At 39.5% G+C, this 26,446-nt stretch overlaps 1 protein-coding gene across 1 annotated transcript in view; it reads left to right on the forward strand.

Annotated features, from left to right (window-relative positions):
• TJP2 (tight junction protein 2) overlaps positions 1–26,446 on the forward strand; it is a 72,496-nt gene that overhangs the window by 40,173 nt on the left and 5,877 nt on the right. The window contains exons 6-19 of the mRNA XM_008571759.1: positions 13–122; positions 4,040–4,143; positions 4,776–4,929; positions 6,252–6,360; positions 6,445–6,578; positions 7,195–7,261; positions 8,059–8,209; positions 13,968–14,076; positions 16,394–16,604; positions 17,301–17,488; positions 17,954–18,049; positions 18,817–18,896; positions 19,313–19,523; positions 25,435–25,535. Coding sequence (XP_008569981.1) covers positions 13–122; positions 4,040–4,143; positions 4,776–4,929; positions 6,252–6,360; positions 6,445–6,578; positions 7,195–7,261; positions 8,059–8,209; positions 13,968–14,076; positions 16,394–16,604; positions 17,301–17,488; positions 17,954–18,049; positions 18,817–18,896; positions 19,313–19,523; positions 25,435–25,535 — 1,825 coding nt within the window. The remainder of the gene's footprint in view (positions 1–12; positions 123–4,039; positions 4,144–4,775; positions 4,930–6,251; positions 6,361–6,444; positions 6,579–7,194; positions 7,262–8,058; positions 8,210–13,967; positions 14,077–16,393; positions 16,605–17,300; positions 17,489–17,953; positions 18,050–18,816; positions 18,897–19,312; positions 19,524–25,434; positions 25,536–26,446) is intronic.

Raw genomic sequence — 26,446 nt, forward strand, 5'->3', positions numbered from 1 at the left:
GGCCGCCCGCAGCCGCAGCCGCGAGCACCTGCGCTCGCGTAGCCCCAGCCCCGAGCTGCGGGGCAGGCCGGACCCTGACAGGCCAGTGGGCGTCCTCCTGATGAAGAGCAGAGGTGATGAAGGTAGGAGCACGAGGGGGGCCGGCACCGTGCTCCTGCTGGCGGCCAGCCCTTCCTGCCACACGCCTGACGTGCCCCGGCGTGGACCCCGCTGCCCGGCACCTGCTAGCTCGTTCAATCCTCACGACCACGGCAGGAGGGAGTTACTCTTACATCTTCCCTTTATAGAGAAACTGAGGCACAGGAAGGTTCATTGACTCGCACACGTTATAGTCAGTGGGAGAGCCAGGCTCCAGAACCGTGGCTTTAAACTACCAGGCCAGTGGTTCTCCAAGTGCCGTAAGGATCACCTGGCACTTGTTAGAAATGCAGATTCTCAGGCCCCCAGGCCCACTGAACAGAAACCACGGGGAGGGCCCTGGCCTCTGCGCTAACAAGCTGTCCTGGTGATCCTGACGCATCTCAGGCTGGAGCAGCGCGGTGGAGGACAGCGCTCCGGCTAATCTTGATTGCATTTCAGCTCTCTGCCAGGGCCCTGCTGAGCAAATACGACCTCCTTTAATCCTCCCAAGGACCCTGTGTAGTAGCAGGCTTCACCTGTTTCACAGGTCAGGAATGCCATGAGACAGGATTTTGGTATGCTCATTGACGAGACCGGCTGTGGCCCAGTGTGCCCATCCCACGTGGCATTTTTGGAGCCTTGCACACACTTAACTACACCCGGGTTCACCAAAGCCCAGGGCAGCAGCCAGAGAAGCTGTTATAGCATCTGCAGTTTATAAGTGAGGATTCTGAGCCTCAGACTGAGGACACACCTTGCCCATGCTTTGAAACCAATAGATAAATGATGGAGCTAGAACCCAAACTCCATCCCCAGGAAATAGATGACAGGTGATGGAACAGGGCTTTTGAGCCTAGTGTTGAGATATTCCTCTTGTCTGTTCTTGTCTTCTGACTTTTTAAATTCCTTATAACACATCTTTTATCTCCTTTTCTGTAACTGTTCTCCTTCTGAGAGGAAAAAAGATAAAGAGCACCTGAGAATTCTAAGTGAAAGATGCCTTGCTTTTTAGGTTTGGGATTTGCATTTTCGGTAGCCTATCAGATGAGAGGGTTTGTTTTCTTTAGTTTTTCATGAAGAGTTGAGTTCTATAATTGGATGCCTGTTGAAATAACTGAAGAATAATGCAAGGGTGTGAGTAAGGGGATCCTTTGAGTTCAGTCCAAAAAAATAAAGGTGAAAGTCGAGATCGTGTTATCTCTGAGCAGTGTGCATCTTAGGATTTCATAGGCTCTTTATCACCGTTTGTAATGATACATAGTCAACTCCAAGAATTGCAGAGTAGGAACTATCCTGCATCTGTGTTGAAAGGTGGACTGGAGAGAAGTTTTGAGAATGCTAATTTGGCAGAGGTTGGACAGCATTCTTTTTTTTTTTTTTTTTTTTTTTGGTCTTTTGTCTTTTTCCGTGTCCGGCAACAGATCGCAACCCTCAGTGTTGCGCCCGTACCGGACCGGGGACCGGCAACGGGATTGCAACCCTCGGCGTCGCTCCCGCGCCTCGCTCAGCCAGTGAGCGGGAACCGGTCGTACGTGGGATCCGAACCTTCGGGCGGGAGTGCCGCTGCGCTTCCCAAGCGGCGCACTTATCCAGTGCGCCACCGGGCCGGCCCATGGACAGCATTCTGTAGTATGCACCCCAGGTTCTTGAGTCACTTATGGCACTGCTTTTCAAATTTCTCTTCCTCTTCTTTCTCCCTTTGCCCTCCTTCCCCTCCTTTTCCTCTTTCCCTTGCTCCACCTGCCACAGAAAGAACTGCATCTTATAGATAATCATGGATGCAGTTATATTTTTAAAAAACATGAACAGAAGTTTCATGGAATGGTACTTTGTGTGATGCACTCTAAGAGATTCCATTCCCTTAAATTTTTAAAATGCTGGTCGCAACCCACTAAATTGACTTTAAGACCTGCTAACAAGTTTGCAACCCACAGTTTAGAAAGACAGTGTCTCTCCTAAGAGATTACCCAAGTCATGACTGGTCTTAATAAATCAGGGAAAAACAGGGCTTATGCCCCTTTGCTGATACAGCATTTTACTTTTTCTTCAGCATTTTGTTCCCCAAACTTGAAAATCATTAAACAAAAACAAGTTCCACTTTTTAAAAGAAAATTTGTTTGCCACCTTTTCTCCAATTACAAAATAACTTAGCTGTCACTGGATAGGGTTGCATAAGAATGAGTCTTTAAAGAAATCTGACAGTAGACAGGGTTTGGTTAAGAGAAAGTATACATTCCTATGGTCAGCTGTTGCATTTCAGGAGCACCTAATCGCCTTGCTTGTAAATGTTGTAGAAGCTGGGTGGGGGGGGGGGGTTCCTTTATTTAAGAAATGCTCATATATGCCCCAGTAAATCTATTTGCAGATTTACAAGAAGATTGCAATTTTTAAGAGGAGAGAGGAATTGTTGAAAAAGAAGTTATTACTCAGACTTGTCTCAGGCTTCTGTTCTGGGCCGAGAGGCTTTTTGGCCAGTACAAGGTTGTCATCCATGAAAATAGATGCACGCTTCCCTAATTCTTTCTTGATTATCAGTTCCTAAAGTGGTGGGGGACAAACCACAACACTTTTAATCATTGTGGTAATATCTGATGCTAACACGTTTACTGTAAGTCATTTAAAACTTATTTTTAAATCTTCTTCATAACTTTGAGTTATAGGAAGTTACTTTGTTTTGTAATTACAAATTATAAGCTTCTCAGTCAGAACAATAATAAAAAAAATTTGAATGTGCCTATTTTAAAACCTGCTAAGGTAGCTGGCTGCTTATAGCTCAGTTGGTTACAGCACAGTGTTATAACACCAAGGTCAAGGGATCGGATCCGCATACTGGCCAGCCACCAAAGAAAAGAAGAGAAACCTTAAAAAAAGAAAAAGTTGTGGAAAAATAGAATTAAAAGATTAAAACTTGCTAGGTTGTGGCAGCTTCCTAAAATAACCAAAATTCATCCTTAAATTATCTATTTTTATAGATTTAATAAGTAAAAACAGAATAGTCTGAATAGCATTTCAAATGTTTTAAAATATACAACTTAGTAAATACAATATTTTTTCTTTTGGTAGCAATTCAAAGTCCATAAACTCCCAAAGCCATGCTGGTTTTAGTTAAATGCTTTATTAATTGCTTTGCCTGGCTTATTGACTCTTTTTTTCACATACTGAATTTCTTTCAGTGCCAAACCCTACACAATCTAAATTTGTTTACAGATAAATGGTGTACTATTTGCAGTGCCTTCCTGTGGGCAACTTCATTGTCTGTAGAACATGCCTGTTAAGATATGCTGACTTGTTTTTTTTCTCCCCAACATTTCATTTGAAAAATACAATTTTATAGCAAGCACCCCTGTAGCCTTTACCTAGTTTTACCAGTTGTTAACATTTTGCCACATTTGCTTTCTTTCTCCTTTTTCCTGTTTTTCCTCTCTACTCCCTTTCCCGCTGTTCCCCACTTCTGTTTTCTCTATGGTTTTTTAGGAACCACTTGAAAGTAAGTTTCAGGCAACATCACCCATTACCTGTAAATATTTCAGCAGGTATCTTCCAAGGATAATGTTCTCCTACATCACCATAATGCCATTATCACATTTAAGAAAATTAATGTCTCTTTATTATAGTTCATTTTGAAATTGTTCCCAAAATACTGTAAACCCCGGCACCCCACCTCCGAGTTGGATGAAGGATCTAGTGAGGATTCATGTGTTGCATTTGGTTTTTATGTGTCTTTTAATCTAGAACAGTCCCTCTGCCTCTTTTGTTTTCAATGGCATTAACTTTTTTGAAGAGTCCAGGCCAGTTATCTTAGAGAATGTCCCCTACAAAATTAATTTTTCATAAGTATTCTTAAATAGTCCTAAAAGCCACTCTTAGTTATCTGAACAAGTTGATGACATACATGTATGTTTATGTGTTTGTCCCCTAGAGTATGGTCTCCGGCTTGGGAGTCAGATCTTCATAAAGGAAATGACCAAAACGGGTCTGGCAATGAAAGATGGCAACCTTCATGAAGGGGACATAATTCTCAAGGTGGGCGGACAAGGGGACAGAGCATGAGTGCAGGCTGGCAGTCAGAGCCTGCGTTTCCATGTTCAAGCACCAGCACAGTGAAACTTAGTTGCAGGGAGAGTCAGTAGTGAGACAGAGGCTGGAAGAGCAGAACAGTGAGAGGACTGTTATCAGAAAAAGCAGACTTGGAGATGTGTAACAGATTGTAAGTTTTTGTTTTTTAAAACAAACTCCATGAATGCTTTCTTCTTCCTGTTTATTTAAAGTTTAGGTTCCTATTCCCTAAACTGAGGAAGGATGAGAGGGCGAGTTGGGGGGATATGAGTGTTGAATATTTCATAGCTCTTGTAAACCTCTCCGGTAGGAAACACACTCCAGTAGGAAACCAAACCATCGTCTCGAGTTTGGAGGTTAAATAAATTAGCAGAGTAACTTAAGTACACTACACCTCTTTCAGGCCTGTGTTTGGGATCATACAGGGTTATACTTAATTTAAAGAATAATTCATTTTTATTCAGTTGGTCATCCTAAAGCCCATGTCCGTTTAAGTATCTGAGCAATGTCTTTATATTTTAGAAGAGGAAAATATGAATTTTCTGTCTTGCTGTGAATAGTTGTATTCCATATAGCATTACCATTCTTCATAAACACAGATCAATGGAACTGTGACTGAGAACATGTCTTTAACGGATGCTCGAAAATTGATAGAAAAGTCACGTGGAAAACTCCAGCTAGTGGTGATGAGAGACACCAAGCAGACCCTCATCAACATCCCGTCGTTAAATGACAGCGACTCGGAAATAGAAGGTAAAGGAGGAGGGGCTGGGAGCTTAGCTGGAAGTAAGGAGAGTGGTTGCTTCTGTGTTCTGATCTCTAGCTAGCACAGACCTCCAGCTAGAAATTGAATTTACTGTGAAAGCTTCCCCTTTAAATTTCAATTCCAAAAGTTAAGTGTTTGGTTTCTATCTATTGAGATTAGGATTCCAATATGGAATTTTTGTGCACTTATGAACTCCCAGAGGACTCTTAATTAGGCCACTGAAAGCAGAACTTATTAGTAAGAAATGTATGTGTGAGTGGTTTGATGTGCTAATTGCTCACTCTTGGACTTGTGTGGTTTTTTAAAAGTGACTATTAGTATTTCCAACAAAGAAGACAATTTGGGGAATAGCTAAAACAGGTAGACACTATAATAATGAATTGAAATGGCTGAATAGTGTGGTGGTATTCTTTGATTAGCAATCTGTATCCCCTCTTCTCTTTTGAAAAGCTGTATTCACTACTTGAATATTAATTATACATACGATAACACTTTAACCTCGTAAAAATTACCAATAAAAATAATAGAAATTAACCATGTTCTATTGCTTTTGTGCAGAAAAGTTTAGGAAATATTAAGTTCTCAAGTTATAAAATAGGCTTTTTATTTATTTACTTACTTTTTAAGAATTTCTTTATAAAATCTTAAAGCTTAGTTTAATTTCCAGTATATCAAAAGTCTAATCAGTCATTCACTGCTATGGGTGCAGTGCAAGAAAATAAAAAGAGTGTGAGAAATAATCCCAGCATGTTAGGAGTTTACAGATTATTTTTTGGCTACTTAAATTGTGGTCCTCAGCCTGCCCAGCAGCATCAGCATCACCTGGGAGCTTGAGAGAATTGCAGAATCTCAGGCCCTACCCCACAATGACTGCATCCTAACGAGATGTCCCGGTGATTGTACATACGTTCATGTGTTCATGTTTGTGAAGCTCTGGTCTGTTTGTTAAGAATGAGCGCATATGTCCACGATCCAGTAATTGAATTTTGAGTCTTCAGTAGCAGCTTTGATGGAAAGTGGGATGAAAGAGAAATATGCACTTCTGAATTTGGCCTCCTCTTTATTAATTAATGTCTTTCCTTTAAAACTATGAAATTTACTTTTACCAGGGGAAGACTTTTAGACCAATAGTACATTTACTGTCAGCCAATAGTACATTTACTGTCAGCCCCTCTTCCATTCCCCATGTTTTCTATCCAGAGAATAGTATAATTTCTGGGATGTGTCTGAAAATTATTAAAAAGTCTTTTCTTGTTCCTGGTACTGGGCAGCTGCAAAAAAAAAAAAAAAATCTTATTTTTGTAACCAGATATCTCAGAGATAGAGTCAACCCGATCATTTTCTCCGGAGGAGAGACGCCAGCAGTATTCTGATTATGATTATCATTCCTCAAATGAGAAGCTGAAGGAGAGGCCAAGGTAAGGTGATGTGTATTTCCCTTGCACGTGTCACTGTGAATGAATCTGTCACCTCATGAGACATTAACATCACCTGTGCTTAAGTTCAAGAGAGGACACACCAAGCAGATTGTCCAGGATGGGTGCCACACCCACTCCGTTTAAGTCCACGGGGGATATTGCAGCTGTACTTGTCACAGAGACCAGCAAGGAACCCAGATACCAAGAAGAACCCCCAGGTGAAGCTTTAAGACATTTTCAGCAGTTGTGTTCAGAAGTGCATGCTTGATAATTCTAGAATGTGGCTGGAAGGAGAGGCAGATATTATAAGTTATTCTCATATATGGGACAGGCTCTCCTGTCTCTCTCATACCATTGAAGAAACATAAATAGTATAACAGTCTTTTCTGTATGCCATCAGAACTAGTCAGATTTGTCATATTTGCTGAGCTGAGGTCCTTTTGTCTCCCATCTTTGATCCCAACCTCATCTCCCTACCCTACAGGCCCCACAACCCAACAATTATCATAATTTTATATGCATAAATACTTATCCATGGGGGAAACATAGCATTATTATAGGGTTTTAAGTTATAAAAAATGCCATCTTCTTGTGCATGTAATTGTGCAGCTTGCATTTTAGAGGTTCATTTCACTTCTCATTTTGAGAAACCGTTGTCACCTGCTAATACCTTACAGTTAAACAGTTAAACTTCATTTTAAAGACTTGTTTGTGATGACATTTATGTAGCATAAGGTATAGACTTAAATTTTTTCTAGGCTTTGTGATCTTTATATTTAGAAACAAACTCCTGCTAGTCCAGGCTGATAACAGTAGATGTTTTTTAATCCACAGTTCCTCAACCAAAAGCAGTCCCGAGAACTTTTCTTCGTCCTAGTCCTGAAGATGAAGCAATATATGGGTATGTATTTCAGTCTCTTTTTTCCCTTTCTTCTTCCACACAGCTCTATCTCCTTAACTGAAATCCAGAAGAATGGTATTTTTACCTTCAGTTGGTGATTTTGCATATAATCAACCATCTTTAACCAAATCCTATTGCTAGTGTTTTTATGAGAAAGAGGAATCATTTGCAGGAAAAGCAAAATGTGGAAGTAGGTGAACTGTGTGATGTTAATGTTGTCAGCTTGTCCACCTATCTGGCTGCTTCTCCAGAATGTTATTCTGAATATTTGCATTTGCCAGATGTCTCTAGTGACTGCAGTGAGGTGATGATCCCAGCGTGTGGGGACAGGGAGGAGGAGTGTGGCCGTGCTCTGCATTTGATGATGAGAACCCCTGGTGCAGTTCAAGAGCACAGCCTCTTGGATTAGGGTCCAGCTTCCTTGGAACCAGGCATTGTCTTTATTTGACAAGAGCTGTGTGGTGCCAGCAGGCTTCCCTTTGTAAGAATCCCAAACTGGGAGTCGGATGACCTCGATTTTAGCCCTGACCCTGCCCTTTATCTGCTTTCTCGTCCTGAAAGAGCTGATATAAACATTCTATATATCCACTATTTCACCAGAATGTGGGCCTACTGATATTCATCTCACAGTCTCAAGGAAGATATAATTATAAAATTTATGAGAAAAATGAGAGAGAGCTTTGTAAACTATAAATCATTCTATAGAGAGAAGAAATTAAATCTCTCATTTGCTAATGTTGGTCCACCCTTTTAAAAATATCTCCCATCTTTCCTTTCTGAAACTGAACCTATTACAGCCCTAATACCAAAATGGTGAAGTTCAAGAAGGGAGACAGCGTGGGCCTCCGGTTGGCTGGTGGCAATGATGTCGGGATATTTGTCGCTGGCATTCAGGAGGGTACCTCGGCAGAGCAGGAAGGACTTCAAGAAGGAGACCAGATTCTGAAGGTGAGTGTTTTAGTCCGTTTTGTGTTGCTATAACAGTACCTGAGACTGGGTAATTTATAAGGAAAAGAGGTTTATTTGGCTTACGATTCTGGGACAGCTGCATCTGGCGTGGGCCTCAGGCTGCTTCTACTCATGGTGGAAAAGCTGCAGGCAGCCGGCGGGTACAAGCAGATCACATGGCGACAGGAAGCAAGAGAGTGAAGCAAGAGGAGGTGCCAGGGTCTTTTTTAGCAACGAGCTCTCGTGGGAACTAATAGAACCACAACTCACTCATTAATCCCGCCTCCCCCAGGGAGAGCATTAATCCATTCATGAGGGATCTGCCCCCATGACTCAATCAGTTTCCAACACTGCCACACTGGGGATCAAATTTCCACATCAGTTTTGGAGGGGACAACACATCCAGACTCCATCAGTGAGGAAAACTCAGCTCTGCTTCTAGAAGCTAGCTGAAAGAGTAGGCTTCTCGGTGTTCTTCCATAAAGGGGCGAAGGTGGTCCAGCTTGTGAAAGTAGTGAGCTGCAGCTTCGTTGATGCCCAGCATTCAGGTCACTGTGTTCCTTGAATGGGTCCTGTCTTCTCAGTCCTGGAGTCCAAAACTCATTCCTATGGTCTATGGGAATTTATATATATTTAAATATATATACTTACATTATTTAAAACCATTATATAATTTATATATATTTAAAACATATATAATTTTTATATATTTAAAACTTTTGCCAAGATTTGTATTAGTTTGGTAGAGAGAGAGAGAGGAGAGAGGGGAGGGGAGGGGAGGGGAAAAGAGGAGAGAAAGGAAAGAAAGACTAAGGGCCTATGAGGAAGATCTTTCAAAAGATCTTGCTAATTTTGGGTTTTTCGTTGTGTTCCCCCTGCCTAGTTTCACTCTTAAGGCCGTACTCTGTAATTGAGCAAAGATGGGTGTTGACATCAGACCGTGTGATTTGAATCCTGTCCCAGCCTCTCATTAGTTCTGAGACCCTGGCTCACCCTGTGACTCGGGTTTCTGTATCTGCTCAATGGGGTTGAGAATACCTGCCTCGCAGGGACCCTGGGAAGATGAGAATAGATAACACGCATAAGGCATCTAGCAGAGGTCGTGGTACAGAGTAGGAAGGTCAATGTCCGTTCCCCCTCCCCCACTGGACGATAACAGATACCTGCCACTCAATATGTTATTTACCTCTAAAACTGTACAGGAACAAGAATTCCTCGTTAATCAAAAATGAGGGTACTTCATAAAGTTTATGGAAAGATTGTATTAGCTTTTAATTCTATTTTTCCATGAACTGTTTGAAGTGCTCTTGCATTGTTACTTTTAAAGTTACTATATATTTGTATAATCTATTGATGTTAAAGAATTAAAAAATAACTGCCATTTTATGCGATACGTATAATGCATTTTTTATTGACTTCAGAATAAACGTTAAGAACATCAAGTACCTTGTTATAAAAATATAGAATGCTAGGGAACTGTCTTTATTGGAATTTCTGCTTCTATAAACTTGCAGTTCTTATAGATGAATTCTTTTTGTTAGCTTTAGTGGAAAATCCATATATAAAAAAAACTAGGGGGTCTGGGAAGAGTTTCTAGGCTCAAAGAGGGGAGAAAAAAGAATTCCCAAGGCAGCAGCAGCAAAGTACAAAAACAAGTGGTCCTCTTTCTTCTTGGCATTTGGCCCTGTTGCAGTAGTTCAGATTTCACTTCTAGAGCGGATGAAGGGCAAACCTTGATCATGAGCTTTGCTAAAGCTTTCCAATGAAATTCTAGACCCTCCTTGGCTCTGATAGGATCCTAGAAGACTTAGTGTACTTGAGTAAACCTCGTGGTACTACATGATCCTAAGAAACACCACTCACCAAATGCTACTGATAAAAATCCCATCCGAGTGCCAGCACATACCAATTTACTCTTGGCAAATATGCTAAAGTAGAAAAAGCATATTTCATAACTAGTATGAGGCCGTAGGTTGTTAGCTAGGAAGTCAGAGCTTTTGTGAGTTCAAGGATAAACTATTTTTGTACCATCGAGGAAAAAGATGTTCTAAATTTCCATGAAGTAGTGAATTCACCTAGGGACTCTACAGTCCGACCTCTCTCTCTGTAAATCATTGTTAAAGACCGGAGAGTTACTTCAGTGGGTGAAAAGTCATGGTACTCAACATTTATATCTAAAGAGATGTTTTATTTCCTGTTATCACCCTGGCATCAAGGACAAAACTTCTTTTGTGGGTACTGGCTTCTTTTGCGGTAATCCCATGTGGAGGTCAGGCAGTAGGTGGTCCTGTTACTTAGGTGTGAATAAATTTTCTATTGACTACAGAAGGAGCCCTCTGTTCCACAAAGGGGTGAAAGAGATTGGGTTCACATACGGGACATAGAAGCTGCTACACAATCGTAAGCTGTAGCTGATACGGAATCCTCTTCAGGCTCACAGCAGACGCAGCTAGACCCTGTGGACTACTAAATAGCTAATGAAAGAGGATATTTATTGGAAAGGAATGTACAATCTAACCTTCAAGTATGAAAATGTTGTCCTGGCCTTTTTCACTGCGACTTGTTTCAGTGTTCCTTTTCCTGGACAAATGGAATATATGACGTGAACATACACTAATCACTATTTTGTGTTGCTGGTTTTTAAGTGTGGCTCTTCGTTTTGAAAAGGTGATAGACTAATGTGTGAAATGAAATCATGTGGTGCTGTTCCATAGCGGGATATGGGGGCTTATCAATAACAGAAATGCATGTGCTTTTATTTATTCCTGCTTGCCCTGACTATCTCTTTGCTTATTATTTATCTGGTAGGGTTGTCATTTCTCTTTCAGAAACTTTTCTGAGATGTTTGTATGTTCCCAGAAATGTATCCATTTCCTCCACGTTTTCAAATTTCTTGGTGTATAGTTTATAATAGTCTGTAATGATTCTTTGTATTTCTGTGATGTTGGTTGTAATGTCTCCTTTTTCATTTCTGACTTTTGCTATTTGGGTCTTCTCTCTTTTTTTAGTTGGTTTAGCCAGTGGTTTGTCTGTTTATCTTCTCAAAAAACTAAGTTTTTGTTTAATTCATCTTTTGTATTGTTTTTTGTGTTTCTATTTCATTTTGTTCTGCTCTGATCTTAATTATTTCTGTCTACTAATTTTGGGGTTGGATTGTTCTTGTTTTTCTAGTTTGTGGAGCATTAGGTTGTTTATTTGAAATCTTATTTGAAATCTTTCTATTCTTTTAATGTAAGCATTTATTGTAATAATATTTTATTAAATAAACTTGCTTTTGCCATACTAAGAGGATCAGGAAAGTATGGTATACTCACTTTGGAATAGTAAAAAAAAAAAAAATGAAATTCTACCATTCACAGCAACATGGTTGAACTTAGAGAAAATTATGTTAAGTGAGATGAGCCAGGTACAGAAAGAGAAGTACTGCATGTCCTCACTCATGAGTGGGAATTTAAAAAAATAAGCAAAGAAAAAAAGATACAACAATCACAGTAGTTCATTAAACTTTCAGAAGGAAAGAACAGAACTTAGGCTACCAAAGGTTGGGGGATATTGAGAAATTAGTAAAGGGCCACAAGAAATGATTACATTGTGTGATGTTAAATATACTAAGTATCCTAATTTGAGCATCACATAATGTCACAGGTATCAATATTCAGTGCTGTACCCCACAGATATGTACAATCAGCTATGTTTCTAAAATAAAATAATATATATATATATATAAAAAGCCAGGCCTAGAAAGAGAAGTACTGCATGTACTCATAAGTGGGAGCTAAAAAAGAAAGAAAAGAAATAACACAATAACACACTGAACTTTCAGGAGAGAAGAGAACTGTGGTTACTAGAGTTGGGAAAGGGGGATGAGGGGGTTAAGGAGAAATTGGTTAATGGACACAAGGAATGATCATGTTTTGTAATGATGAACATGCTAATTATCCTGATTTGATCACCACACATTGTACACAGGTATACATATTCAACTCTCTACCCCACAAATGTGTATAGTCAATTATGTTTCAATAGAAAAAAATAAACCATAAAAACAAAACAGACAAACAAAAAACAAAGTTTGTATTCAAAGGAAAAAAAGAAACTTTTATGGGATGAAAAGGAGGGGGGACTTCCTGAGTGTGATTGTTAACCATGTGGATTTTTAAAATGTAGCTACATGTATGCTTTAATTTTGACCAGTCTAGTATTGGACTTGATGGAAGCTGAGTCTCACATGGCCATAGAAATGGACAGAGGGACTTCCAGAGTCCTCCCCCCAGCCCTGTGGCCCTGTCTTATTTGAATAAGTACATATAAGCATATACAGCACATATAAGAACATATATATGGCCATATACAGATACAAGTGGCACAAGATGGGATCCAACACCAAAGTGCGGTGATCCCTGATTGGGGGACAAGAAGTGGGAATGACAGTACCTTAAATAATAAATGTTGTTACAAAGGAAGAGTTAACTTGATTTCTTTACCAAATCACTTTATTGTAAAAGCACCAAATAAGTTTTAGTTTAATGTCTTGATATGGATTGAATTGTGTCCCCCAAGTTTTAAGTCATTGAAGCTTAAATCCCCATTGTAACTTTGAGGGAGGGAAATCCTATAATGGTAATTGAAAGGTGGGACCTTGAAGAGATTTAGATTCTGAGGATGATGCCTAGTGAACAGGTTAATAATGGTGGTCAGGGGCGTGGTTCTGAGGGCTTTAAAAGGAGAGCACGTGAGAGTCAGTCTCTCTCTGCTTCTACCATCTTGCAATGTGATACCCTGTGTCACTGAAGCCACCACCAAGGAAGACCCTCACCAGATGTGTTCCCTGGACTTTGGACTTCCCAGCCTTCAAAACTATAAACAATAAATATTGTTTCTTTATAAATTACCTAGTTCCAGATATTTTGTTATAAGCAACAGAAATGGACTATAATTAAATTATTTTTGCATTTTACTTATAATTATTCTTTTAAAAATAGTTTTAAAGGTACAGAACTGTGATTTAAAATGCCCTTTGCTTTGTGCCACATTTCAATTTTACTTGCTTTCTAATTACTCTTCCAAAAGCTATTTACAGTATCCTCTATTCAATCATTACGTAATAAATGTGAGCTCTTGGCCAGAAATAAGTGTGGGCCAGAAGCTTAAATATATACAGCTATGCATTAGACTAATGGTCTGCATATATAGCAAATGCTCTTCAATTTCATAAACACCTTTCAATTTCATAAACACATGTTTAATACCTTTTAGATGATAGAAGCTATCAGAGAAAGGTGAAATCAGTCAGAATCCTTATTTGCAGACTTTCATTTGAACCAATTTAAAAAGCATGAATGCTGGGCCAGCATGCTCGTTTGCCGCAGTCCCTACCACTCCCTTTTGCATTGTAATTACCTGTTTCATACTTACACATTACCTCTCTGGCCACCTTTATAGGAGACTCAAAGAAAAGAGGGAGGCAGACATAACCATAGAAATTCTAATCTGATCTGGTAACAAATCCTTGATTCAACAGCTTATCCCTAAGGGATGGTTGGCACTGTGGGGAGGCAGGAGGTTATAGTGATGCCCACACAGCCCAGGCCCATAGCAAAGTGTTGGGAGGGCTTGAGTGGAGACACTTAGGACTTCTTTTCATCCTAGTTTTGCTCTGGGCAGACCCTGATGAAAACAAGAAGCTTAGGTGGCACCTTACTATAAACTTCTTGTGTTTTGTTTTTGTTTTTGTTTTTCTGTTTTTCCTTCCTATCAGGTGAACACACAGGATTTCAGAGGGCTGGTTCGGGAGGACGCTGTTCTCTACCTATTAGAAATCCCCAAAGGTGAAATGGTGACCATTTTAGCTCAAAGCCGAGCCGATGGTAAGTTTGGTCATTTAGTTTAGTTTGGGGGAAGGATAAGAGAGGTGTCTTGGGACCAGAATAGGCAAATCTTGGTATTAATAAATTGAAGTGGATCTTGACACCTAATCCTTGAGTCATAGGTTTGTTGAGAAAATGTGGGTGCCTTTTAACTTTCTGTAAAAGTGTTTTTTATGTATCCACTGAAATAATTTCACTAGTTGTTTCTGTTTGGAATAAAAGTGCTTTTCTATTGATTGATTTAAATTGACACATTGTAATTGTACATGCCTATGGGGTGCAGTCTGATGTTTTGATACATATATATGTTATATAATAATTGGGTAAGGGTCGTAAATGTAACTGTCACCTCATGCGTTTGTCATTTCTTTGTGGCAAAAACATTCAAAAGCTTCTCTTAGCTACTATAATATACAAAATTTAACTGTTAACCATAGTCACCCTACTGTGCGATAGACATTAGAATTTATTCCTCCTGTCTAATTGTAATTTTGTACCCATTGGCCAACCCCTTACTGTTTTCCTTTCTCTTCTCCCCTCCCCAGTCTCTAATAACCATTGTTCTGCTCTCTGTCTCTATAATATCAACTTTTTTTCCCCTTATTTTGAAGATTGCACATATGAGTGAGATTGGTATTTGTCTTTCTGTGCCTGGTCTACTTCACTTAACATAATGACCTCCAAGTCTATCCATGTAGTTGAAAATGACAGGATTTTATTCTTGTTTATGGCTGAATAGTATTCCATTGTGTATATATACCATTACTTTTTGTTTTATCCATTCATCCAGTGTTGGACACTTAGGTTGATTCCATATCTTGGCTATTGTAAATTGTGCTACAGTAAACATGGGAGTGCAGATATCTCTTTGACATACTGACTTCATTTCCCATATACCCAGTAGGGAGATTGCTGGATGATGTGGTAGTTCTGTTTTTAAATTTTTGAGGAACCTCCATACTGTTTTCCATAATGGCTGTTTTAGTTTACACTCCCACCAACAGTGTATGAGGTTTCCCTTTTCTCCACATCCTCACCAACACTAGTTGTCTTTTGTCTTTTTGATAATAGCCATTCTAACTGGGGTGAGGTGATATCTCACTGTTGTTTTGATTTGCATTTCCCTGATTAGTGATGTTGAGCATTTTTTCATATGTCTGTTGGCCATTTGTATGTCTTCCTTTGAGAAATGTCTATCAAGATCCTTCGCCCATTTCTCAATTGGGTTATTCATTTTATGTTCCTTATATATTTGTGATATTAGCCCCTTATCAGATGTATAGTTTGCACATATTTTCTCCCATTCTGTGGATTGTCTCTTCACTCTTTTAACAGTGTCCTTTGTGTAAAAGCTTTTTAGTTTGGTGTAATCCCACTTGTCTGTTTTTCCTTTAATTGCTTGTGCTCTTGAAGTCTTATTTTAAAAATAACTTGCCCAACCCCATGTTGTGGATCATTTTCCCTAAGTTTTCTTCTAGTAGTTTCATAGTTTCAGGTTTTATATTTAAATCTTTAATCCATTTTGAGTTGATTTTTGTATATGGTGAGAGGTAGGGGTATAGTCTCATTCTTCTGCACGTGGATATCCAGTTTTCCCATCTCCGTTTACTGAATAGACTGTCTTTTCCCTAATATGTATTCTTGGCACCTTTGTCAATGGTCAGTTTTCTGTAGGTGCATGAATTTATTTCTGAGCCTTCTATTGTTTCATTGGTCCAAGTGTCTGTTTTAATGCCAGTACCATGCAGTTTTGATTACTGTAGCTTTGTAGTATAATTTGAAGTCAGGTAGTGTGATACTTCCAGCTTTGTTTTTCTCAGGATTTCTTTGGGTATTCGGGGTCTTTTTTTGGTTCCATATGAATTTAGGATTGTTTTTACTATTTCAGTGAAGAATGCCATTGGTATTTTGATAGGTGTTGCATTATATCTGTAGATTGCTTTGTTGTTCTATTCAAACCTTCAACTGATTGGATGAGATCCACCCACATTAGTAAGGCAATCTGCTTTGTTTGGTCTACCCATTTAAAAGTTAATCTCATCCAAAAATACTCTCATAGAAACACCTAGAATAATATTTGACCAAACATCTGGACACCCCATGGCCCAGTCAAGATGACACATAAAATTAACCATTGCAGCAACTCATAAAGTTCATTATTCATCCTTCTTCCTGTTGGGGCTGTGCTTCTCATAGAGCCTGTGCACTGAGTTCATGGATGGAGAGATGGTAAGGGGCGATCAGAGGTAGAAGCTGATAACTCAAGAAAAGGTCTTTAGCTAAATCAAATTCAGCAAACAATGCTTTTGTCTTTCAGTGTATCGAGACATACTGGCTTGTGGCAGAGGGGATTCATTTTTTATAAGAAGCCACTTTGAATGTGAGAAGGAAACTCCACAGAGCCTGGCCTTTACCAGGGGGGAGGTCTTCCGAGTAGTGGACACACTGTATGATGGCAAGCTGGGCCACTGGCTGGCTGTGCGGATTGGAAATGAATTGGAGAAAGGCTTAATTCCTAACAAAAGCAGGTATCTGAGATCATACATGCCCATACACCCCTCTTGACCACTCCCCCCATCAAAAAAAACCCCAACAGAATCCCCCAAAAGGAAACCCCATGTGACTTCATGATTTGTCATGATCTACATCTTGTTTATGGGAAGTGGCCTGGATCTGTAAATAGTACCAGCCGATTTGCTGTGTTTAGTATCACATGATTGATTGTTGCTCTTGGCTGCTTGAATGGTTTCTTAAGGAGTGTCTAGTGCCTTGCATTCCTAGGGGAGACACTGAGCAGCGGTAGCACCCAGCCACCTCTTAGAGACAAGTCACCCAGCTGGTGCCCAGTCCTCATCCTAGAGCAAGGCTTATGCATCCCAGTGAGCACTTGCTGGTAGGATGACAGTGTGGGAACCTAGAAAAGGTACCTGTATTTTAGCAGGAGTTCCAGGTGTGTTTACTGTATACCTGTGTACCAGAATGAGCCAAATTTAGCATATTTAGTACTAAGTTTCTTGGGGTGGATTTTATAGACCCAGCCTTTTTCTGCCTCCATTTGCAAGCAAAGGTCCTCATATTTCCCACCCTGTGAAACATCTTCATTGACAAGCTGAATCTTCCCTAATCTAAGTTCGTAAGTAAATCAACTAGATTTAGTTAATGACATGCACATTTGCCACGTTTTCTGGCTCTAGAGATTGACTTCCCATGGTTTCTTCTCTCAGAGCTGAACAAATGGCCAGTGTTCAGAATGCCCAGAGAGACAACGCTGGGGATAGGGCAGATTTCTGGAGAATGCGTGGCCAGAGATCCGGGGTGAAGAAGAACCTGAGGAAGAGTCGGGAAGACCTAACTGCTGTCGTGTCTGTCAGCACCAAGTTCCCAGCTTACGAGAGGGTTTTGCTACGAGAAGGTGAGGAAGCCACCTAGGGCCAGGAAGTGATCTGACTGGGCTCTGAGCCTGTTTTCCTTTATTTTCAGACTGTAATGGTCAAGTTCTAACTTATCTGCATCATTTAGGCCAAAGGCTTGTTACAGAGTTGGAATCATATTCTAACAAGGAGCATGATTTATGACAAGTGAGCTGTTCAAACTCCTAAATGGAGGCATATTTCTACAACCTAAAAAAAAAATTTTTCAATATTACTACTCAAAACGTTCTATATATTTCCCATAGTAAAATTTATCTTTAAAAAATGGTGAGGGTAGTAAAGGCATATGCTTCAGAAGAGAGCTGGGCTGAGTTGGGGATAGAAGAGCACACATTTTCTTTTATTTAGTCATGTTCTTATTAAAAGCCTGTATAATTCCTTTGCTTCTTAGTCTTAATAGCTAAACAAGTCTATGTGTTTTAATGGCCTTCCTCATCTCATTTCAGCTGGTTTCAAGAGACCTGTGGTCTTATTCGGTCCCATAGCAGATATAGCAATGGAAACCTTGGCAAAGGAGTTACCTGACTTGTTTCAAACTGCTAGTAAGTCTGTCAGTGATTTTTTTTCTCCCCAAATTTTTATTTTGAAATATTTCTAACGTACAGAGAAGTTGAAAGAACAGTGAACATCCAGATTCCCTTCAACTGGAGTCACTGGTTGTTATTTTACCATGTACACTTTCTGTCCCCACCCCCTGCCTATAGACACACACACACACACACACACACACACACACACACACACACACACTCTTTTAGAATTTTTGCTGAACGATTTGAAAGTTTAAGTTGCAGACAGTATAACACTTTACCCCTGAATGTTTCTGTGAATCTCCTAAGAACAAGGACATTCTCCTGCACAGCCACAATACCATTATCTCAGTGAAGAAATTTAATATGGATACAATAACATTTTCTAGTATATACTTCATTTTTCAAATTTCCTCAATTGTCCCAATTATGTCCTTCATAACTTTTTAAAAATAATTCAGGATACCACCATTACATTTTATTTTTGTCATTTTATGATTTTTATGTCTTTTTAGTCCCCTCCTTTTTTCTAAATTATTTTGTGACATTTACATTTTGGAACATCCAAACCAGTTGCCTCATAGAATATTCCTGATGGACTGGCATAACCGTTTCTTCATGTTTACATTTCAGTTAAACAAATAATGTGGGTCCTTCCCACCATATTTCATTAGGAGGCACCTAATGTCAGGTGTCCCGTCATTGCTGATGCTAGGTCCGGAGCATTCGGTTGTCACTGATTTCTAAAAAATTATTTAGTCCATTTTTTGTTTTTACAGAAACAGAACCAAAAGATGCAGGATCTGAGAAATCCAGTGGAGTAGTTCGGTTAAACACCGTGAGACAAATTATTGAGCAGGTGAGAAAGTTCATCTGAAGGCCATGTTGTCAGAAGGACTTGGATCATGGTGTGCTGTAGTCTGTTTTAGAATAAACTCTGTATTTTAATAATCATTAAATGTTAGTGATAAAAAATTAATGTAAAGGCAAGTGATTTTACTGTGTGGAAACCAGTCACTGTTCTGTAGCAATAATGTTTTGGTTTTTTTCAGAGTACTTACTCAGCATTGTACTAAATAGCCTGTTAATTCATTTTACCAGAAGTTCTAGCAGATTGATATTAAACTGGATGTAATGTGGAAGGAAATGTTTTCTGCTTTTTGGTTTAAATTTATAAGTTTTATCCTATACCGCCTTTACACTTACTTAAACAAACTTCTTGATGCTGTATTACTTTACACACTCATTTATGTGGCTTTTCCCCATCTGTAACAGGATAAGCATGCGCTACTGGATGTGACTCCAAAAGCTGTGGACCTGTTGAATTATACCCAGTGGTTCCCAATTGTGATTTTTTTCAACCCAGACTCTAGACAAGGTGTCAAAACCATGAGACAGAGGTTGAGTCCAACATCCAGCAAAAGTTCTCGAAAGTTATTTGATCAAGCCAACAAGCTGAAAAAAACATGTGCACATCTTTTTACAGGTAAGTGAAATTTAAAGTGTAGTCTCTGCGCAGAAGTGAGAAGTAAAGAATTGAAAAATGGAAGAAATAAGAAAATCTGAATAGAGAATTTGAAATCCTGTTCATGATTCCTTGAAAAATAGTCCTATAAAAGAGGTACAGTAGACCCATGGCATTTGTATATAGAACTTTGCGATTTATACTGTTTGGAAATGATCATAAAGATCCATGATGCAATAATCAGTCATTTTGATGAGGTCCAGATTTTTGTGTGGGACTGCAAGACTGGGGATTGAACTTGGCTCCCACCCAGCGCCCATGTCTCTCTGTAGATGGTGTCATTGTTCTCTCATTACCATCAGTGCACACACTAACTTACAGAGTGAGAGGAACTTGGTTTCATTATTAAAAAATGTCCCTACAAGAAACCTGAACATTTTGGATATTGGATGATTTAAGGATTTATTACCTCTATTTTTTAGATGTGATAATAATATTGTGATTATGTTAACTTAAAAAAAAAAGGGTCCTTTAGGGAAATATGAGGGTACTTCAAAAATTTCATGGAAGGATTTGTATTCTTTTTCAATTCTATTTTTCCACAAACTTTTTTGACGCACCCTCAAATACTAAATAAAATATTTATGAATGACCTAATATGATGCCTGTAATTTGCCTAAATAATCTGCAGTAAGAGGAGTGGTTGGGGTATAGATAAGACAAGACTGACCAGGAGTAGGTAGTTGTTGAAGCTGGTTGATGTGTTCATGGGAGTTCATTAAACGATTTTCTCTACTTTTGTATGTGTTTAAAGTTTTCCATAATGGAATACTTTTTAAAGTCCCTGAAGTGAAGACCCATTGCTACTTACTATTACTTAAAGTAAAATGGTCTAACGATGTGACATATTTTAGCAACTGAATATATGCACTACCTGTATAAATGACTATTGAATTCTATGAATATGGCATATTTAAGAGTTTAAAAGGGTTACATAAATTTAGGTCATGCAATGCTTTATTTTGTGGGAATGCTGTAAAGAGACTGCATGGATATAATATCCTCAGGATAATGATAGCTCTTCTGAGTTCAGTGCCTGTCCTCATCAACCTGTGGCATTTTGAGCATGTCTCTGATAAGGGGGTGAAAGGTGGGTGAATGAACTTGTGTCCATTCCACTCTTGTTTTACTGTCACTTGGCTTTTCTTGTTAAAGAGAGATGCATTACTTACCACTATGGCTGAATGGTGTAACTGATAGTTTAACCAAGTGCTGAGGAGGAAATGATCCATCATCGACTAGATTTCTGTGAATGTAGAGTCTTAAGCACTTGTGCCTTCATTCATGCGTATCTTTTCTGTCATCGTCTTCTCGTTGTTATTACTGTTTGTTACCTTTGCAACAGTGAACAGTGCTGTCTTCCTAGGCCACAAGAAAGGCCCAGCGACTTCTGCATAGTCAAAGATGTAGCGTGTGGCTGAGCCCAAACCGAAACTGAGCTTTCTCTGACTGTGTGCACAGTACTGTATGTACGTTACAGCACAGACATTTTATTCTAATGCCAAAGGGGGTCATATACACAGTTCCTCCGTTTAACAGATGAGAAAACTGGGGCCCACAAGATTGTGAATGATGTCAAACCCATCCCCACTTCCTCTTTCCCCCTTGCCTTTGTTAAAGTCCACTGAATGGCCAGAGGGTCAAATTCGGGGTTCCTGTGAGGATGCGAGAAATCAGGAAAAGAGGGGGCTGGCTGGTTAGCTCAGAGGGTTAGAGCATTACCTTGTAACACCAAGGTCAAGGGTTTAGATCCTAGTACCAGCCAGCCACCCCACCGCCCGCCGACCCCAAAAATCAGAAATCAGGAAGGGAAATAATGGGTTGTGGAGGAAGAACCAGGTAGAAGGAGGCTGGACAAGAAGGGGGAGCTGGGCAGAAGGAGGTAGCCAGTTACTGTGGGGCACTCCCTTTATCTAGCATTGAGTCGGCATCATCTGCCCTTGGGAGCACAGGCCACAGTAGCTGGCTGAGGCTGAGGATCTGGGGGGCCCATGTGTGTAGAGGCAACTCCTCATTAAGCTTCACTGATAGATTCCAAGATCCTTAAAGGCAAAGACTTGTTCGGTCTCTGGCTCTGTGCGGCAAATAGGTGGCATAAATTTCATAACCTACGTTAGAATTACCTCTGGCACACCAAGACATTTCTTGCCTAAACTAATCAGGAAGTTGAAAGTTTTAGAATAAAGTCAGAGGTTGGGATGGAAACTCACATTGTGAGCATTGAGTTTCATCTAGAATTTTGAAGTGACCCTGTCTCTGGTGAGATAGATTGCCAATCTTTTACATAGAATTACGCAGTCTTCAAAATAGATGGTGCAGGGTGCTGAACAGCTTTGACCAACAAGCCCCAGTTTTCTTCCAAATGGTCTTTTACATTTTCTTCCAAACTTCTATGTTTGACTTTTCAAAGCGGCACAGACGGCCTGGCTAGGCACTTTTATTCCCAACCCCCGCCCCACTCAGCTTGACCAGGCTGTGACTTGATGGTGTGTGGATGGCCAGAAACACTAGATTTCAAACTGGAGCAGCAGAACTTGTAGACAGAATTCATATTTTTTAAGTTTTTAAAAATGATTTTAAAGTTACAGCATTTTACGAATTAATAATTGAGAATAATAGAGCTTCTTTGATGAACACAATAATTTGAAGTCAAGCTTTATGTCACAGGTAGTCTTAATAGGATGAATATCATTTTTATTTTTTCCTTTTTGCACAGAAATTTTTAAAACCCTGTTTATCACAGGCACGTATTTAATTATGACAATATTAAAATGGCTCCCCTTACAGTCTTGAAGTATGTCTCAGTTGAACAAAAGAAGCTTTATTCTGAGATTTGCCCAAAAGCTAGTTGACTTGTCAAAGTAAGTTAAAGTGGTAGGCTTGCCTTCCCCACCCCTGCCAATTTTTAAAAATTGAGTATAAAAATACATTTGCATGTATATATCACAAGAATATTTTTTAAAATGAAGTTTGAATTACATGTTTTCTTGGAACCTTTGAAACACTTATTTCATGGTTTGAAAACCACTGAAGTAGAATTATAGATTTAGAGACCCAAGTGGGGCCACCCTAAATTGTGGGATTTTAAAGCACCATGGGATATTCTAGCCCTCTTATCAGTTTTCCAGGCTTCATTGAAGTGAAATTTGTACAGTTTGGTCCTGGGACTTCAGAGGAACTGAACAAATGCTACTGATTATTAGTAGTGATATTACTTTATGCTTATTTTATTATCTTTCAGTGTTAACATGCTGTAAAAAATTTTTCTTTGTCATTATTTTCTTTGTCACTAGTCTGTGAAAAAGGTTGTGGGAAAAGTGAACCTTGTACCAGCTAAAAAAAAGACCAAACTACAGGAGGGGCTTCTTGGTTTCTCAGGGAGTGCAGTGAGTCTGTTGACCACAGGAAGCAGGGACAATGCTGTACTCCCTAGTTGGACACCTTGGCTGTCACTAGCCCATTTAGAGAAGCTCTGGTACTTGAGTGTTGACCCAGCCATGCAAATAGCTTTATTGAGATTTAATTTACATACCATATAATTCACCCATTTAAAGTATGCAATTCCGTGGTTTTCAGTATTTTCAGAGTTATGCAGCCATCACCACAGTCAATTTTAGTACATTTTCATCTTCCCCAAAAGAAACTCCATTCCCACTGTCAGTCTTTCTCCATTTCTCCCTGTCCCCATCCCCTCCAGCCTCACATGTCATATTTTGTTGTTGCTCTTGGAGCTTCCCAACCTCCTTGGCTGGGGAGAGTGACCACATACCTGCCACTGCTGGGCATGGATGCCCCCAGAATCCCAGTACTGCCAGCCAAAGCAGTGGCTGAGTGAGGATGCTTTTGGTATCTCACTTTTTCCAGCTCGAAAGAAATATTAAGCCTATTCAAAGGGACATAGGCCAAGCCCAGAAGTTGGGAGCAACAGGTAGTTAACTAATATTGCTCAGTCAAAGAATCTGAAAGCCTAATGAGCAAAGCCAACAGTAAGTCAAAGGTCCTTGATTCAGAGTCAAGTGAAGGCACTACTGTGGCTGTGCACCTACCTATTAAAAGGTCAAGAGCATGAATTGGATGTTACCTTCATAAGGGGCTTAGGAAGTTAGCTGCTGTGAAGCTCTTATTTTTTGTTTATATTCTTGACTGTTCATGTGAACTCAGTAAGAGGTTCTGTGACTTTCTTCATTTTATCAGGGGGCATGAACATATTTTCTGCATTTCATAAGTGAATCTTTTGACTTTAGATTTTCTTTATGGTGAATATAGACTGCACTGATCTCAGACAACTCCAACATAAAGCCTTAAAATACCACTTAATGTTCAATACACATTTAGTGCAGATCACTTATTTTGTCTCTGGGGTGTACAGTCTCACGTCTGTATTTAAGTACTATGGTATTATGTTTTAGCTACAAGCACAATAATCTTTACAACGTTATCATGATAAGGATACAAAAATTCATGGAATCAAGGTTAATTTTCCTCGGGTTGTCTAATGTATCAGTTTATTCCAGTGCTGTAAATAATTAATAACTGAGGAAACTAAGCTCATTCGGTACTTTTGAAGGTCAGCGTTAAAACTTTTTTTTTTTTTATTGGTTATACATATTTATGGGGGCAAGAGCTGACTGTCAGCACCTGTGCCCACGTCGTGGTGAGTAAATTAATGCCATCAGTATGCCCACCACCTCAAATTGCATTTGTTTCCTGTGTCCTCCACCCAGCCTCTCCCCAATGCTCCTCTCCCGGAACATCTTAAGTGAAGAAAGCTATGTTACTAGGAAGAAAACTTGAAGCATAGTTGCTTACAAAATTTGCTTAATGGTTCTTTTTGGCTTTTGAAGTGATAGACACAATGCCACGCCCTGTGATAAAAGGCCATGACAATGTAATTTAAAAGAAATCCTAATTTACCTGATATTAGTCTGATAATTAGTCTGATAATTTTAGGCACAATTTGTTTATTTGCCTTATCCCCATTAGGTCCATAAATATATACTGCTGAAGAATGAATGCACATGCTGTGCTTTGTTGGTATTGTATATCTGTGCTCTAAATTTGTTTTTTGATGGGCTGTGTAGTGTGGAGGCTAAAGTCTCTGAAAGCAAATCTCTGCGTTGGCATCCTGGCTTCTCCACTTGCTGGTGTGAGGCCTTGAGCTAGTTACTTTCAACACTGTGCCTGGGTTTCTCATCTGTAATTTAGAGATGATAGCAATACATGGCAAGGTTTGTGTAAGCATGGAATGAGCTAATCTGTGTAAGGTACTTGAAAAGGTACATGGTCGATCCTTAGTAAAGTGCTGTTACACAAGGTATATTTTGTTCTGACTAGAAAACGTATATTCTTTGATTATACACCAGTTGAGTTTGGTTAATTTGTGTGCATAATCTAAAATGTTTAGACTATCAAAATGACATACATTTAAGTGTTACCTTTAGTATTTTATTGGAGGTAGCCAACAGTATATTAGTGTACATTTTTGGTATTTATAATATACACATCTATGTAAATGATTTTTAAAATATGGCACTTTTATATTTGTTTTAGATGTGTTATCTTTACTACTGAAAACATGCTTTTTAAAGACTTTTTTAAAAGTTAGCTTTTCTGAAAATGGCATTCTGAAAATTAACCTGTTTTTTTGCTTTATAACATCTGTGTAATGTAAACTCAAACAGCTAGACAGTAAATAGTTTCAATTGTATTCAACTAAAGGAATTTAATATTCAAATACATGCAGGCTTTTTCTTGCATTTTCCAGTATTTTAATTCAAATATGACACCAACAAATATAAATGATGTCAAATAGCATGCTTTATAAACATCACTCTAGAAGCTAATGCAAACATTTTTGTTTATATTTCTATAGCCACGATCAACCTAAATTCTGCCAATGACAGCTGGTTTGGCAGCTTGAAGGACACCATTAAACATCAGCAAGGAGAAGCAGTTTGGGTCTCTGAAGGAAAGGTATGTGGCCTAGATATGCTGCTGTGAGGTGAGAGTCCTGCTCTGCATCTTTTCTGAAGGGGGCAGTGAATGTAGTGAAGCCATGCCCACTTGAAGGGACTGCAACACGCATGCTAACTGAGTTTGAAACTTTATAAATTCTCTAACAAAGTAGTGAGACAAAAGGACTTCTAAAAGAGGAGCAGAATGTGACATGTGTAGCCCTACATTCACTTCCCTTTTACTTTTAACATAGTAACTAGTGTCGTATTCCAAGTACACTAATCAGAGCTTACAAGACCTTGTGCTGAGCTCCACAGCTTATTAAGGACATGGGAAACTTAGAGTGGAGAGGAGAGGCAAGGAACGTGGAGAATATGGTTAAAAATTAATACAAAGAAGAAAAGCTAACAGAATGAATGATTTGTTTTGAAAAGAGGTTGACAGAGACTGTGCCATAGTTCTCAGGGTTTGGCCCTGTGATACAAGAGCGTCAGGGAACTTGTGTGGGCCTCTAAAATCAGATGGCTTCTCATCTGTGGAAATGGTTTATGCATGACAGTGCTTCAGGGAGAAAGGGGAGAGTTTACGTAAGCTGTGATCTCTTTCATTCAAGGAGCCTTTCATGCTAGTGTCCTGTCCCTCCGCTGAATGGAGGTAGTTGGTGAGACGTTACAGTGTCAATCTGATCGCAGAGTTGACTGAGTCTTGCTCTTTGGGAACTGGATGTCCGGTAGGGTATCTAGCATCTACAGAGTGCTCAAGCTCTGTGAGCATGTGTGCCAGTCTCCCCGGAGAGGACAAGCTGAACAGGCCGTAGCTCCTGCCCTGGAGCGCTGGAGAATCTTGTAGAGGAGTGGAAGTGTGTGCACTTAGGACAGGAGACGGGTACCAGGAGAAAGGCTGGAGAGGAGCCTGGTTGTGGAAGAAAG

Source organism: Galeopterus variegatus, unplaced genomic scaffold (genome assembly GCF_000696425.1).
Source record: "Galeopterus variegatus unplaced genomic scaffold, G_variegatus-3.0.2 Scaffold715, whole genome shotgun sequence".
Classification (NCBI taxonomy): domain Eukaryota; kingdom Metazoa; phylum Chordata; class Mammalia; order Dermoptera; family Cynocephalidae; genus Galeopterus; species Galeopterus variegatus.